At 38.6% G+C, this 16,066-nt stretch overlaps 1 protein-coding gene across 4 annotated transcripts in view; it reads left to right on the forward strand.

Moving 5' to 3' along the window:
- The first annotated feature begins 6,017 nt into the window (after positions 1 to 6,017).
- atp11c (ATPase phospholipid transporting 11C) overlaps positions 6,018 to 16,066 on the forward strand; it is a 42,995-nt gene continuing 32,946 nt past the window's right edge. For 3 of the 4 annotated variants that reach the window (XM_031742827.2, XM_031742981.2, XM_031742907.2), the window contains exon 1: positions 6,018 to 6,594. In XM_031742827.2, coding sequence (XP_031598687.1) covers positions 6,568 to 6,594 — 27 coding nt within the window. In that variant the 5' untranslated portion in view covers positions 6,018 to 6,567. The remainder of the gene's footprint in view (positions 6,595 to 16,066) is intronic. The other variant, XM_031742747.2, reaches the window with a different exon arrangement.

Below are 16,066 nucleotides of genomic sequence, written 5' to 3' on the forward strand. Positions count from 1 at the left end.
TCAGTGTTTATCCCTTTCTCATTTCAAATTTTAAATACTTACATCTCGTAAACACAACCAATAAAATGTGTTAAGTGATGCTTCAGTATGTAGATGTGTAACCTCCTTCATCACTTCATATGCAGTGTTAAAAAACCACTAACAGTAATGTATTCCTGAAGAGAAAAACATGACTAATTTTGTATAGCAATAAACTTTAACAACACCAATGATCTTTTCCTGGAGCAACAGGTTTGTGACATCCTATTGATGTTACGGCGTTGCCACCATGTGGACATGCATTGAATTACAGCAAAAAACTCCACTGTTGTGCATGCAAGATCAAAGAGTCACAAAAGAAAAAGAAAAAAACATCAAATAAGCAAAAACAACAAAAACCATTTTGTCTGTGAATACATTTATAATATGTTCTTTCGTCCTTTTTTTTCTAATACAGACCTTGAGCTTTTCCTATTATGACCCTGTAGTCACTTGAAGTTTTACATTGTCTTATTTTATGATTCAAATCATAAAAATCTTTATTTATCTTGTACTGATCCCTCTAGCTTGGTGTGCAACATTTCTTCAGAGAGCCCCGTATGAAAGAGAGACAGACAGAAATAAAAATCTACAAATAAACATCACAGTATTATTAGAGCTACTACAGGCCCATACTGAAGACCTTATTATGCAGGGTAGTGCAAAATTTTGAGAGCCATGAACAAGTAGATTGAAACTTGAACACAGAATAACACTAAATTTCATGAATTGTGTTACACATAACCAGTAGACCTGGGTTTGTTTTTTAAAATGCAAGAAAATTTCTTGAGAAACTGCTGACTTTTCTTGTTTTTTGTGGGATGTATTGGTTTGGTTTTCCTTTTAGAACACAGAGTGCCTGACTGAGGACCTCAGCCTGCATTTTGCCCATGTGTTCTCCCATGTGGCCAACCAGGAGGGATTCTAGGATCAGAGCTTTGAGGGTGCTGAGCACCCAGAGAGCTGTCCAGCCAGGCAGGATAAACTTTACTCCTAGGTGCATTTAAACCCCCGTTCCTCCCTGTCCTCATCATCTGTTGTCTTCGTCTCCGTTATCAGTCATCATAATTTTACCATCTCTGAGCAAGTCTGCAAATTTCATTATTAAATCATAAGATTCTTAAATTTATCAAGTCTCTCTGTGCCTGGGTCCTCGTCACAAAACATGACAACACTGTTTTGTACATTTTAACACAATTTAATCCCCACATTTGTGAAAGAAAAGCAAAACACTTTTTTGAAAAGTCTGTAACAAAACCATCAAATCTGACAAAGGTTATTTAAATGCTGCAAAAGAAGAATGGATTGGAATAAAAACAATACATATCTAACCTGGGGGAGAATAAGGAATGATGCTCATAATGAGTAAAAAGTAAACTGAGTGCATTTTTTGGACAGAGATTCACTTTTAATGTGTATGTATAATATAATACAGATACATAAAAAATACACTCCAAAAACAGAAGAGTCCTTGAAATGTACAAATGTACAAAATATTGATAAAAAAATATAAAAATGGAGGCAACTTTGCCTGTGGTACAATGTGTAAAAGATCTTTACTGTAGATACCACTAAGCCTCTGCAGATTTTTTCTTTTATTTTAACCTATGTCGCCTCACCTTCAGGTTGGCAAATCTGTCGATCACTTTTGGTGGTCAACTCTCTCAAGCAGTTTAACAGTTTCTGTTTTGCCTGTCACTGTTCCCTGTCTGTTTTCTTACCTGGTTCTTCCTGACCTTGTACTTTCTCCTCACATTCCCCTCTTTCCTCTCTCCCTCTTTGGACCGACAATCATACACAAATAGATTGTATTCAATTAGATGAAAAAAATTACATTTATATGAAAAAAATACTATTAAGATCACTAACAAAAAGTCCTCTTTCAGTGTACTTTCAACCAAAAGGCAAATAACCAAACCACATGTACATCTAATAAAAGATATAAATATTGAAACACTGATCCAACATTATTCTTGACTGACGGATCATTTGATCTTACACTTTTACCTGAATGTGGCTCCTGGGTTTAATATCGGCACAAGCACATATGACAAAATAACTATAACTATATTTTTAGTAGGGTGTCACACAAACAGCAAATATTGTCAAAAAAAGTAAGAAATCTTTCAAAAATGAGCTAAAAACGCCCCTGAGGCCAACTTTCTTCTGATTACTAGCACATATGCTGACTTGATTATTTAAAACTTTTGCTGCGTTTACAATGAACATCCGCCACTGCAACAGTATACATGACATAAAATAAGAACACATCATGGGCCCACTTTTTAAGTTTGAAGCAGTTTCACAGGTATGAAACCGATCCATAGTGAAGATAACATCTTAAGTCCTTGAGACACAATGATAAGTCACATACAATTGATTTAGTATTCCAAAAACTAGAAAGACTAACAAAACAAGTGCACCACAATTTTGTTAGACAATTTTTTCGAGATTCAACATGGAGTAAAAATTTGAGTAAAACGTGATGAGTAATTTGTTACTCTTGCCACGTGGTGGCGATAGAGTCCAACTTACAGATGTGGAGCTGTTCATTGAGAGACGTGATGTGATAGACACTACCTCTTTATGCAGCTGTTGAACTGCCTTTTATTGGCTTTTGATTGGGCCTAAAATGTTTAAATCTTCATTAAGACGACAGCGACAGCAACAGCAACAACGACAAAAACAAAAGGGACAGTTTGGCACATAGAACGATCATGCAGTTTGTGAAAAAAGAAGCCCAAAAGAGGAAGAGACTTTAAAAAAAAGTGACTCACAGAGTGACTTGGGTGAAAGGTTGCTTATCTCTCAAAATATGTAATCTCATAAACTATATGGTAATTCTTACAGGAAACCACTGGTTATATATATATTTTAGTATGTTCTTTAGAAATAGTTTAAACTTATTAAAGCACAAAGGTTATTATAGCACATGTGTGGTTATTTTAAAATGGCCTGTTTTTTCTTGTAGTGGTACAGCACATTTAAGACTTGCAGATTTGAACCAATGGATTGTTTCATGCATTTGAATACTACTGAAAGTGTTAAAGCAATAATACTAGACATTAATACCAAAAAAGTTAAAATGTTCATATGTTTTTTAAAGTTTCAGAATAAGTAAACTTCATAGAGTTGCGCTTTTGTGGTTTCAGACTAAAATAAGCTTGTGCACTACTTTGTGAGAGCTGACATCTAGTTTCCACTGAGTATTAAGCACAAACCACAAACTGTGTGAATACCTAGTAGTTTGTTTTTTTGGTTCAGAGCACTCTTTAACAAACACACAAATACATGCCTGATTTCTCATACGAGGGATAACGTGTGAACATTTTTTAATGAACTTCCTTTGGTTTCACAATGGCATCGGTTTTCAGTGTGAGCACATTTCATTTAAAGCAGGGCAGTGACCAAAGCAAGAATGCAAATCTGATGTCACATGCAAAATATCTGCTGAGGCCACCACTCATGCTATGACCCACACAAATACAAATAAGAACTTGTAAGAACAGGTCACTGTACTGCCCTGTAGCATCTAGCTTGAGCATGCTGAGGGATGGCTTTTGAGGTTAAAGATTCAGATAAAGAACATATAGTTCTTTCCGTTTCCTTGATTAACATGATTCCAGCGTATACTGCATTCTGAAGTGTGACACAACGGCATACTTGTTCATTATACAACACATTATACTATATGACATCAGTAGTTAAGAATCTAATACAGATCTATTCTATAAAAATAAATGAATTAAAAAATCTATAATCATAACTTATTTTGGCTAATATTATTTTTGCTATTTTAGTACAATCATGGGTTGGCATCAAGCTATGGTAGCTCTTGTAGACCACTGATTCTAAAAGCAGTTAAAAATTCCTAAGCATATAAGTTTTGGCTGGTCGAAACAGAATTTGATGGGAGATTTGAAGACAGAAATCATGATCTGGATTATGCTCTAGTTAAGATCTGAAATATTTCATTTGTATAGTTTCAAAATACGTACAGCATTGCTTTTATGATTTACTTTCATGCAGTCAGAGTGCTGGCCTTCTGGATCATTTTTTGTGTCGTTTAATATAGAATTTTCAGAACCCCTCCTTCCAAACTTGAAAGATTGCTCACTTCTTGTAATCATATGAGGAGATGCCTCAAACAGCATGAGGTGTATAAAAATGATTTCAAATGGGATTTTCTTATTTCATAGAAATTATTACTGATGCTAAGCTATAAAAAATTAGGCATGCCTTTTGTCAAAACAGTTCTGACTTGTTGGGGCATGGAGGAGGGATCTCCAGGGGACTCATGTGCTGTCTGGAATTTGAACTTTGGCAGTAAATCCTCTGTGGACTCTACAGTCAGGGCTTGTTCTGGCACATCCCAGAGATGCCCTTGGGTTGGGTACTGGAGACCTAGTATTGTGGGTGGGCGTCCCAGGCTTTTGAGTTTCTTTGAGCTGAACAGCTGCAGGTGTTTCAAGGCTGCTGCTGTCAGGGACAATATGTCCCACATACTGAGACCATGTCCCACATTCTGAATGAATCATTCTGAATCAACTTAAGTCACAAAGCCACAGAGATGATTAGCAGACAAAACAGCAACCAGTTTCATAGTTACTAGAACAGAAAGAGAACAGATGACTGTAAGAAGACTAGTGAATAAAACCATAATGACAGACATCAGCCACCGTTTATACTTTCTGTATTTCACCTACTGAGTGTGAGGAATTACAGTAATGGCAGTCACTGTCTCACCATGATTGAGTTCAAGTTTCCTGAGGGAGTTGGCTGGTTTAGACCTAGTTTTTCTTTTTCTTTTTGTTTACTTTTGGTTGAGTTTTTATTAGTTTCAGTGTTAGTTTCATTACTGGGGGTTGGAACCCAAGGCTTTCCAGAATGGGCAAATTTTGGGAAAACCAGTATAGATATTACCGTAAAAACAGAACTTTTTGAAAGCAGTGACTCACAGCCTTGTAGACATCCAAAGTCTGACGATATAAGTTTCTCAAAGCCTGATCAGGTAAATTTTTAGAAAAATTTACCACACAAACAAAAGCCAGAACTAAGGATATTTTCTCCGTATTTTATTTAAGTTAGTTTACAAAGTTCACAAAATAGTTTCAGTTCGCCTTAATTTTTTCTATTTTTTTAAATAATTATTTTTTATGAGAACATTTTTTTTTAAATTAACTATAATAACATTGCATCAAACCACCTTTTGGTATCTGTCACATAATGCACAAACATATTCTTAGCTTGTTTCTATACCTATCTGGTCACTCTGCCTGTCATTGGTGTCAATGTTGGTGTGCTCACTAAGTTGATTTTATTGCTTGTATCCCAATGCACTTATCATTCAGGTCATGGTTGTCAAACAGAAGGCATCTGGAAAATGTGAAAGAGTGCATAGATTTAAAATTTGTAACTATATTTTCATACGTTTTACAGCTTCTCCTATTGATTGCCATTGCCCACACCAAAGTATTAAGAAATAGATAAACAATTAAATGAAGGAAAAGTTTCTTTTTTTTAAAACTATGCACTACAGAAATTTCTGCATGTTCTATGAATTAACACAAACTTGTTGTAAATGTTTCATAAACAGTCTGGACAATGCGCTGCCAGTAATTTTATACATTTGTCATATAGAAAAACTGAGAGTTATTTTTCTTATATTAAGACAAGTCAGGTATGAAATGTTTAGTTAAAAGTCTTTACAGTGACAGAAAGAACATTATCCCCGGTCTGACCCACTTAAGATCAAAGTGGGTTGTGTGTGGCCCACAAAGTACACTGACTTTAACAAGCTTGATTTAAGTTATTTGGGCGTATAAGATGTTGCCTAATGCAGAAACATACACAAAATAATTCAGCTGAGAAAAATGTGTAAAATGAAACTGAAACCTAGAAGTTCTTCCCATCTAGGGACGGGCGTCGATACTCCCTGACCTTTGGTGTCACGCTGGTCCCCCAGCACGGGAATTCAGACAACATTACCCACAGTGCAGTGCAAGCCGCACCTTCGCCGGGTGGAGCTTGTGAACGTGGGAACGTTGGTGGGCTGCTGCTGTTGCTGCTGGAGTGAAAATTGTTTGACAGGGAGGTGAGGCGACCTGTGCACGGGGGACTCGCAGGAGAAGTTAGTTTTTACCGTGGCGTTAGCCGGCTTTTTGAGTCAGCGGGAAGGCGAGACTCGGGGGCGACAAATGGTTCGTTCGAGTGTAAGCAACAGGGCTCAGAGCGAAATGTCAGGCAGTGTTTCAGCCTTGAACAGCGGGAAGCGCGACTAGTACACCGCAACGCGGAAAATATTCAGAGGGGAGAGAGAATGCGAATGGTGCGAAGATACCGAAATCAAACAAAATGGAAACGATGTAGCGTCGCTGCGGCATTTCATATAGCTAGAACTAACGTTAGAGTAGAGAATAGATAGCCAAGGAGCTAGCACGTTTACTAACATACATGTAAAGTTATTCACCAGAGGAACTGAAGCAGAGCCCGGAGGCGTCTGTTGAATCTGAAGAGTTCATCAGCATTGTGAAATAAAAGGAAAAAAAGATGCTACGGAGAAGACTGAACCGTTGGGTATGTGTGCCTGACACACACACACACACACACACACACACACACACACACACACACACACACACACACACACTGTTAGCTTATGACATCCAGCTGCCACTGCTAGCGTTTAACCGCTGTGGTTTTGCTTCCCCTCCCCAAATAAAAATGAAGCGCTGAGCGTGCGCTTGCGTGATGTATTTCCCCTATGCTGTCTTCGCTGTAATTGCGATTGAATCCACACACATTGCAACAAACAGTTTTCCTCACACCGCCAGATAACACGAACCAGCTGTTGTCTCACTTCACGGCTCTCGTTAGTCAAGCAGCTGGTTGTTAGGTAAGTTCTTACCAGCCAGGAAGTCACGACAGATGCAAGTTGGCGCTAACGCGGAGTCAACTGCACTTTTAGTGCAAGTTTTACAGTGATGAAGGGAGGTATAGTCTGTCGTCATCCTAGCAACAATATTATTATCGTCATTAACAGTTTCAATAATACAGTGATGATAATGAAACCTTTTAAAATGGGGTTCAAGTTCTAAAAAAGCAAACAATGCACAAGAGCAAAATACCAGTAAACACCTGGAAACTACAGCTCGATTGAGAAGACTCCTATGTCCAGTGAAATTTTTCTGTTCTCTGGGCTTCAAAAATGTATTCACTTATAAGTCAAAACAGAATCCATCAAACCAGGTGTGCTGCCTTGTGTTGTCTTTATGGTCCACATCTGTTGACTCAGTATTGATTAGTGAAGACAACTGTTTCATCCATTCAATTAATATAAATGCTATGAATGTGATTTGATCCAGGTTCTTAAATTTTGAATATAGAAAATTGGTTATATATATTGTACATACAGTGGGTAATTCATACTGTTAGTCTTGGTGTAAGTGAAACAACACATCTGTTAGTTGAAATCAGTGAATGTATATTTGTCCTCAGGAAGCATAATAGCACAGTTCCTGCTATGTGCTTGGCCATAAACATTTTTTTCAGTAGAGGAAGGTGGTATTTTGCCAACATTAATCGCTTAAACATCATATTTCATAACTGGTGATTTAAATGCTTGCCTCTTTAAAGTCTCATCCACTGGTTTCATTGCCCTTCTCATCGGTTAATCATGAGTGGGCTAGTTGAAAGTGGAGTATCTGCGTTTATAAATGCTAAACCGCCTTTACTGCCTCTTTATCCACTTCTTATGCACCAGTAACCTGTTGTCACCACTGAGCTGAATCCCTCACACGCTGTGTGAGCAGTATAGATACTGAGAGTGAATAGGGAGAAGCAATATAATAATTATAGTTCCTGACCCTCCTCCTGGCCTCTCTCTAAGTGTTGCCAGGTCAGCTGGTTTTCCTGCTTGAGGAGAGGATTGCTGCTGTAATTTCTCTTCAGCGTGAGCTGTAAATAATATTTTGTGCAGGGCAGCCAGCCACACTATCATTGATGCATGCAGTGCTGGTATCTGAGGCTCTGGCTCTCTGCCTCCTGATTTTTCTCTGCCACCCTCCCCTTGCCCACGGGAGGTACACGTGCATCATGAAGAGGGAGAAAGATGGAGAGGAGGGAGAGTGACCAAAAAGGCACAGTGGAAGCCTCATGTGTTTACTTGACTCTCACACTATGATGTGCCGTGCTACTAAACCCGGAGTGTTTAGAAAATCATTAAAGATGGCTGTGGGAACGAGGGGGCTTTTCATGAGTAGGGAAGCTCCAGAGGTTGTAATGCTCTTGACAGGAATGCAAAATCACACAGTTGCCTTTGATGTTCATTCAAGCCCTTGAAGGCAGCAGTGTGATCTGTGCGAGGTGGAGCCTGGCAAAAATGTGATAGTATTATTGTGGAAGCCCTGCCTTGTGTTCAAGGAGAACAGTGCAAGCAAATAAAAACAACATCGCCCATGCAGCACCTCAGTTTCCTTTCCTTTTGCACCATGGTAACTACTAGATCTCCTCCTACTCAGTAGCTTGGTTAAAAACCCCACACGTGAAGTTTCAGTCTTTTATTTGGATTATGTTACAGTGCTGTAGAAAATATTTCTTCTGCTCAGTGGTGAAGTACACTGAGGCCTCACGTGATGTAGTCACCAGTTAAGAGAATGGAAGCTATGGTATGCACAAAAGCAGGAAGTGACCATATAGACAGAAACAAGGCTGACTTGTTTTTTGATCGTGGAATCCAAAAATATGTGCTAAAAATAGTTTTCCATTTAATTAATTACGAAATCAGTCAGCTGTTTAAATCCTTCTTTGGGAAAAATACCAAAAATTCTCCAGTGCCAGCTTGCTGCTTTTTGTCTTTGGACTTCACTTGTATATGCAAATTGACAAGGAACTAACCTAACTGACAGATTAGTTCATAATAAAATTCCCATCTGATTCTGAAAACTGGTAGTTTCTCTTTACTAGCATAAAAATAATTTGTTTGACAACACTCACTGGACTGACCAACAATTAGAACAATGGGAAAGTCCAAGGATCTCAGTGATGATCTAAAAAAAGAACTGTAGATTTATAAGTTTTCTTTTGTAGCCATTTCTAAACAAATGCAGAATCTAAGAGAATCAGTTAAAACAAGTACAAGTTATTCTGATTTGTCACCACCTTGCCAAGGTCTGGAAGAAGACCCAAACTGTCACCAAAATGTCAGATGACGGGAAACTGGTAAGGGATCATCAAGGCTCAAGCCTGCCATGAACTGGAAACTTACATAATACAAATATCACTACCTACAGTGATGCAAGTTTTACACCCTCTTGGACTTAGTGGGTGCTGACCAAGGAAGAAGCCCCTGCTTCAAAATTGACACCTTAAAGCTTGAATGAAATTTGTAGCTGCCCACAGAAATGCCTTTAGGAAAAAGATTTTATGGAAGGACAAGACATTGATTAAATAAGTAAACTTGACCTTGATTGAGCTATGTGGCTACAATGACAAGTGGTGTGTTTTGAGGATTAAAGGTGAGGCTTTCAAACCAAACAACATTGCACCAGCTGTGAAGCATGGTGGTGGTAGCATCATGTTCCAGGCCTGTTTTTCTGCCAGTGGTACTTCTACATTGCACAGCGTGGATGGAATAATGTAGCAGGACCACCTTCAAATTCTTCAGCTTCACCAGCTTTGTTTACAAGCTTTAGTTGCCTACCTCAACAGGTAGACAATTGAAGCTTAGACGCAATTAGATGTTCCAGGTTGGAAAATGATACTAAATTGATTTTGGAATGGATAAAGCGGTATTCTGGAATTGCATTCCCAAAAATATGCAAAAAGTTATGGACTAAGTTGAAAAGCTGTGTCAATGCCAGTAAACCAACCAGTTTAAATTGATTCAAGTATCTTGACAAAGTTATGATAGAAGGTTGTAAATAACTGCCAAAAGCATCTTGCTAGTTAAGGTGCAACTTGCTAAGGGACCTTTAACCAAATATTAGTGGCAGTGTATGTATGTATGTATTTGAGATTTTTTTTAAGTCGTTAAAGATTTATGCTGTACAATCATTTCACCCTGGCAACAGAACAGTTCAAATAAATCACTGAAAGCCTTAAATTACAATTAGCATATGTAAAGTTCTGACCACAATTGTAACTCTCCTGCTGTAAAATATAGAAGTCTAAAACCACCTCTCCATCAATCATCAATCTTTCCATGATGATCTGAGGCCTGCCTCAACTGTGAGACTACATAACATTACCAAAGAACTAGAAAGCAAGTCTTTACCTGAGAGAAAATGTTATTATATGTCAGGGGTTTCGAGGTTTGTATGTCAAATGATTTGGAAATTCCCACAGGTGAGCAAACCTGTTTGGCAAGTCAGTCAGCAGCACTCGCAGTTTTGAAATGTACACATCTTTCACAAACTGTATTAACCTGCAACCTATGTACCAATTATTGTTGCTCACACTCAAGTGTAGGGCTATAACAACACTAGAATTTCAAACTCAGTACTACTAATAAAAATAAGAGTCCATTGTCTTTTAAATAAATATTAGAATAACACTTGTCTGTATATTTAGCTACAGTCCTGTTTATTTCTGGCTCAGCAACACCGGTGAGACCCGTGGCCACGGTTTCTGTCTAGTTGCTGATAACCTTTTCTCTCCCTCAATCTGTGACTTTTAAGAGAAACAACACTTTCTAGACACAAATAATTGTGTTAAATTCGTTTTTTAACACAGGTTGTGTGCTATAGTTTTTTAATTAATTTAATTTGCTAAAAGTTACATGTATAACATTAACATGTGTGCTGGACAGGTTAAAGTTTCCAGTAACTGGTTACTATTTATATGTTGTTGAAATGGAAGCTTTACTGTCTCCACAAAATACCCCATAAAGACCAGGGTGTTACTCTTTAAGGTGCTTTGCTGTTTCCCATGCTTCTATTTGAGTGCTAAACTGGCAAAGAGTGGAGAGGCTGTGTGAAGTATGTATGCTATGCTGTATGTCAGCTAGAGAAGACGAAGGCAGTACTGTTTGTATTAAGTAATAAGATTAGTATCTCATTATATGTGGGTTTATTTTTTTTTTTTGCGGATAACCCATACATACATAAGCTGCCTTTGTTATAAAGTAGAGCTGGGCGATATAAGATTTTTTCATATCACGATATGTTTTTTTCATTTCAGGCGATAACGATATATATCACGATATAAGCCAAATAACTATATTTGTAAGATTTAAATGTGCCGTTGCTCACAAGTAAAATGTGAAATAATCAGCAGCTTGTTTTGATTTAAATATTTATTTCCCATAATAAGTTCAACAGGGCAGATGTACTTAAAGAACATGAGACTTCAGTTTCAGATAAATAAAGGCAAATATTGCAAACTACACAAAAGGTAGCCGCTAAAGCATTTAAGTTTCAAAATAGAACAAACAAAACAGACCACTAAATTGTCAATTCCACTTAGAAACAAAATATTAATTCTAAAAATAAATCTTAGTTTGTTTTACAGAAGAACAGACAAAATTGACTAACTTTTGTCAATATCAAATAAACTGACAACTAAAAGGAAATTCTCAATCTCTCCTTGTTGTATAGCTTAGCTATTACCTCAATTAGCTGCTTGAATCCTTCATTTTCGACCGTGTTTATTGGTAGCATGTCTTTAGCAAGACGGTAGGCTATGGCATTCGTTATGTCGCTATGTCTCTTAGCTTTTTTGTCATATGGTAAGACGCTGGAGAAAGCCGACTCAATTGACTGTTGTTGCTTCGCAGGGATTCTCCTGGTTGTTTTCGATGACGAATTAGCGCTTTTAGTCTACGGAACTTCTCTGGCCCTTCCTTTCGACAATCTCTTCGGCATTGGAACCGTCATCTGTGTTCTCTTCGGTAACCTGGTCACCCAAGCTGTCGGTTGATTTTTCTCTAGCGGGCAAACTCATTTTCTCCATTAACCGGCCGGCACGGCGGCTGGCTGCTTCCCAAACAAATACACATGTGCGGCTGGGCACTTGTGCTGTACGTAACAAGTCACGTGACGTGACGCTGCGGCTGTGATTGGTTCGGCTATGCGCTACTTAATTTGGATTGGCTGTTCTTTTTTTTTAAGACAGAGCGAGAGAGATGAGGTCTATCGCAATAGTTTCATGTTTCTATCGAGAAAAAGTTATTTCGCAATACATATCGTTATCGTTCTATCGCCCAGCTCTATTATAAAGGATACTAAAAAAGCAAGTATTGAGGTTTTTTTAGAATTTTGATATAGTTCTCCATTCTGGTCAAACTATATTTTAAACTTTCAGACTTTATCACATGTCCGCTTTTCTCAATAAAAGCTGACTTCTCATTCAGCAATAAAAGGAAATGTTTTTGTCTGCTGCTGTACAATAAGAAAAAACAGTATCTGCTTATGGCCTGCAAGTACTGGGGCAATTACTGCAGCATTACAAGCTATCGTACTTATCGTACTTTGGTTTGCAACATTATCTGTCCTTCAGAATGCTTCACATGTGTTTTTCCATGCTGGTCTGGCTTTTGACATGCTGACATCTGTTAACAACTAGTAGAACCTGTTGGAAACGTATTAGGGGCTTTCAGTAACTGATGAGAATCAAGAATTCCCGAACAGAGCTGTTACTCTTTGGTTAGCAGTGCATCTAAGCGCCATAGACCATAGAAGGCATGTAAAGTCATCTGATTTATCAGGCCTGTTTGATTAGGGGAGATGCATATTGATTATGTGTGCTCAGTTTTGCCACCATTAGTCTTGCAACCGTGAACTGGCTGGTGAAGAGAATTGCTTACTCTGATTTCTCTCATCCTTCCGCTCTCCGTCTGGCCTCTTGCACTCTGCCCAGTAATAGAAACACAGCCAAAGAAGCTCATCTGCAACACACAGCGGGATAATAAATATATTTAGCGTGGGGAGAGAGGTACCATGAAAGAATAAACGGCCTGCTGCGAGATAGTGGGCTGATGAAATATAGTGAGGGAGACCGGAAAGACCTGCGTGACTCAAGCCTGAAAAACTGTAGTGAATCTGGGGGTTGCCTCTTTGCACCTTGCAGTTTCCTTTCGAATGGACAGCCTTCCTATAGTGGAGGGGGCGGTTCAGGCTCAATACAAAGGGACCATGGATGGCTTTTTGTGGCAATTTTTCCACTTCCTTTTAAAACCTGGATTGAATTCTCAGTTTGTACCTCTAAATAATTCAGGTTGCTTCATTTATTTTGAATTCTCCTCACACTGCTCCTGCCGTTCCTGACCCCCACCTATCCTCACCAGGCTAGTGGCACTCAAAATGCATCCTCATCATCCATATATGTATAAAGGTTCATCCAGAGATTTTCTGTGCTATGGCTCAGCTCTAGCGTTACTCAGAGAGTGTTTGCAGTGAGATGTGAAGAGAATGCTGAGACGTGTGTGTTCTGGGTGTTTGTGTTTTTTGCTTCGTGTCTATGTCTCCCTCTGCGTGTCTGCGCATGGAGGAAGTCGGGGGGAGACGTCAGCATCTGTGCTGTTTCATCATCCCAGTTTTTCATCGTCACCCAAAATGATAGGGTACTCGCTGACACAGAGAAAGAGGAACAGCATGTTAGGATTTAACGAATGCTGGAAGAAAGACGAACATGTCCCCTCCTACACGCTCATCGCTTAGGTAAAGCAACAGCCTCCAGTGATTATCTTCATGGCAAACTCCTGGCTAGGAAGGAAGTGTTGTTCAGTCAAAGGGTGAAAGATTTGTCTTTTTAATGTGGCTACAGTTCACTGAGAAGAAATGCTTAGTAGGAATACCACAGTCAACCATGCCTTCTAAGCAGTGGAAGCAGGGGAAGGAAAGGGCCACCATTGATTTTTGTCATTAGTCTTGTTGCTCTCCTATGCAGCGTCTTAGGATAATTAATTGAGTAGTAATTACAGTCAGTGTAGCTTGGTACATTATTAAAGATAATGTCATCAGAGGGGCTGTAGCTGAGATGGAGTTTTTTTTTTTTTTTTTTTTTAAAGCTCGTCAGCATTAGGATGTACTGTAAATGCTTTTTTTTGTTGGTGTTGCATGGCTCTCTGCCAGTGTGGTGTGGGGGGAGAAACCATTGTAGTGTATTGCAGTTTAGAAACCCATGCTCTACATGGGGGGAAAAAAGCAGCCGCATCAAGAACTCATGTCTAAGTAGCTGAATCTAGTGATTTGACAGACAGACACACACACACACACACACACACACACACACACACACACACACACACACACACACACACACACACACACACACACACACACACACACACACACAGAGTACAGAGGGTGTGCACTTAGCTGGAAAAACCATACCCCATCTAAGGCTAAACTACTTTGATATATAATTAAAGAGAAATTTAAGTGTGACTAGGCTGTAGTTTAAAATGTGCTCGCTTTTCCAGGCCTTAAAATGTGAAGTCTGGAGGTTTTCTCCGTGAAATCCCTGGAAAATAATGTGCTTTTCTCATTCTCCGCAGGACTTTAAGTTAACTGGTTGAGAACAAAGTGAATAGGTGAACAAAGTTCACACTCCTGAAGGCGACGTAAGTTATGTGTTAGTAAATGAATGTTTCAAGACTAATAAACCAGTTAAAAACATCCATGTCTATATTGTCTGACCACAGTCGTCTGTCAGCAGTTTGTGACTTCACGTGCATTTCCTGTTTTTAATATTAATGGGCTTTTATTGTGTTCCTTTAAATTTCAAAGGTCATCTTTTCTGATGTTACTCACAGAAAATACTTCAGCTTGGGGACGACCTTTAAAAGCCTCTCATGAAACCTGTTACTCACAAAACAACTATGGCTTTTAGTCATTTTACAAGTTGTCACTATACCAAAAGTGTCGCTATATGTGTCCGTGACCAAAATGTTTGAGGAAGTTGTTCCCAGTGCAAGGTCATGATGAGTTTCCCTCCTCCCCGTTGTCGAGAGATGCAGCGTAATATAGGTCAGTACCAGCCAATGGTACACTCCACTCTGTGTCTAGTACAGCTGCAGGCATGCTAGTGGAACAATGAGCCTTTGCCTATCCACAACAGCTCCTTAGGATCAGCCCGCAGTTCAAGTTGGACTGTTATTACTCTGAAGGCTATTCATCACAATGTGCAAACAGCGGACGAGGAAGAGAGTAGCCTTTAATATGGGGCCTTAATTCAATGCCATAGGCCAAGTGTTGCTGAATCCATAATGGAGGTAACTCCTATTATAGTATCATTATGGATTAATGTGTCTACCTTTTATTGATTTGGTAACCTTTTGTCTGAAACTGTTATTTGCTGCTATTAATGTTTTATTTATTTATTTATTTATTTTTGGAGAGGGAAACTCTATTAACTTAATTGCAAAATTCAGGTCTGTTGCATTGTGTCCAAGTGTGTTGCTTAAGAGACAAATGCTGTTCAAAGCTTTTTGTGTGTGTTATTATGTGCTGAACCACTGTAACACTGTATGGGAAAGAAGCAATAGTCGTTCTGTTTTGTTAGGAGAGTAAACGTCCCTTTTTAAAAACCTTTTAACTGAACTTTGTCTAAGCTTGTAGTCTCTTCAGTAAAACTGTTTTTATTCTAGGTGTTCCACTCATAATGAAGGGAAAGAAGGTGACTTTGAATTCTAATGTAATATAAGTGCAGTAGAGCTTTTGTAGTGTGTTCAGATTCAGATCAGCCACGTAACCAGTGGTTGCTGATATATTTGTGGACCATTTATTGGATCATTTTTCTTTTAAACTGGACAAAACTGAGCAGTCAAGGGGCCTAAATGAGGGTGAAGAGCACCTTTGAGCAGCCTTTGAATGATCAAACAGGTGACAAACACATATGCTATTAAATAATCTTGATGCACATCCTGTAATGTGTGGCGCTAACTGTGTAAAACTACCAATATGTGACTAGCTTACATAGCATAGACTCTGGGATAGCTCAAAATGTCTTTGGATGAAGGAATGGGGATTTCAATTCTGGAAATCTTTTTGTATTTTGAATCTCAGTTAGGTTTAAAAAAAAAAGCTAAAGGACTTTGTACTGAAATTAG

The sequence above is a fragment of the Oreochromis aureus genome, linkage group 2 (genome assembly GCF_013358895.1).
Source record: "Oreochromis aureus strain Israel breed Guangdong linkage group 2, ZZ_aureus, whole genome shotgun sequence".
Classification (NCBI taxonomy): domain Eukaryota; kingdom Metazoa; phylum Chordata; class Actinopteri; order Cichliformes; family Cichlidae; genus Oreochromis; species Oreochromis aureus.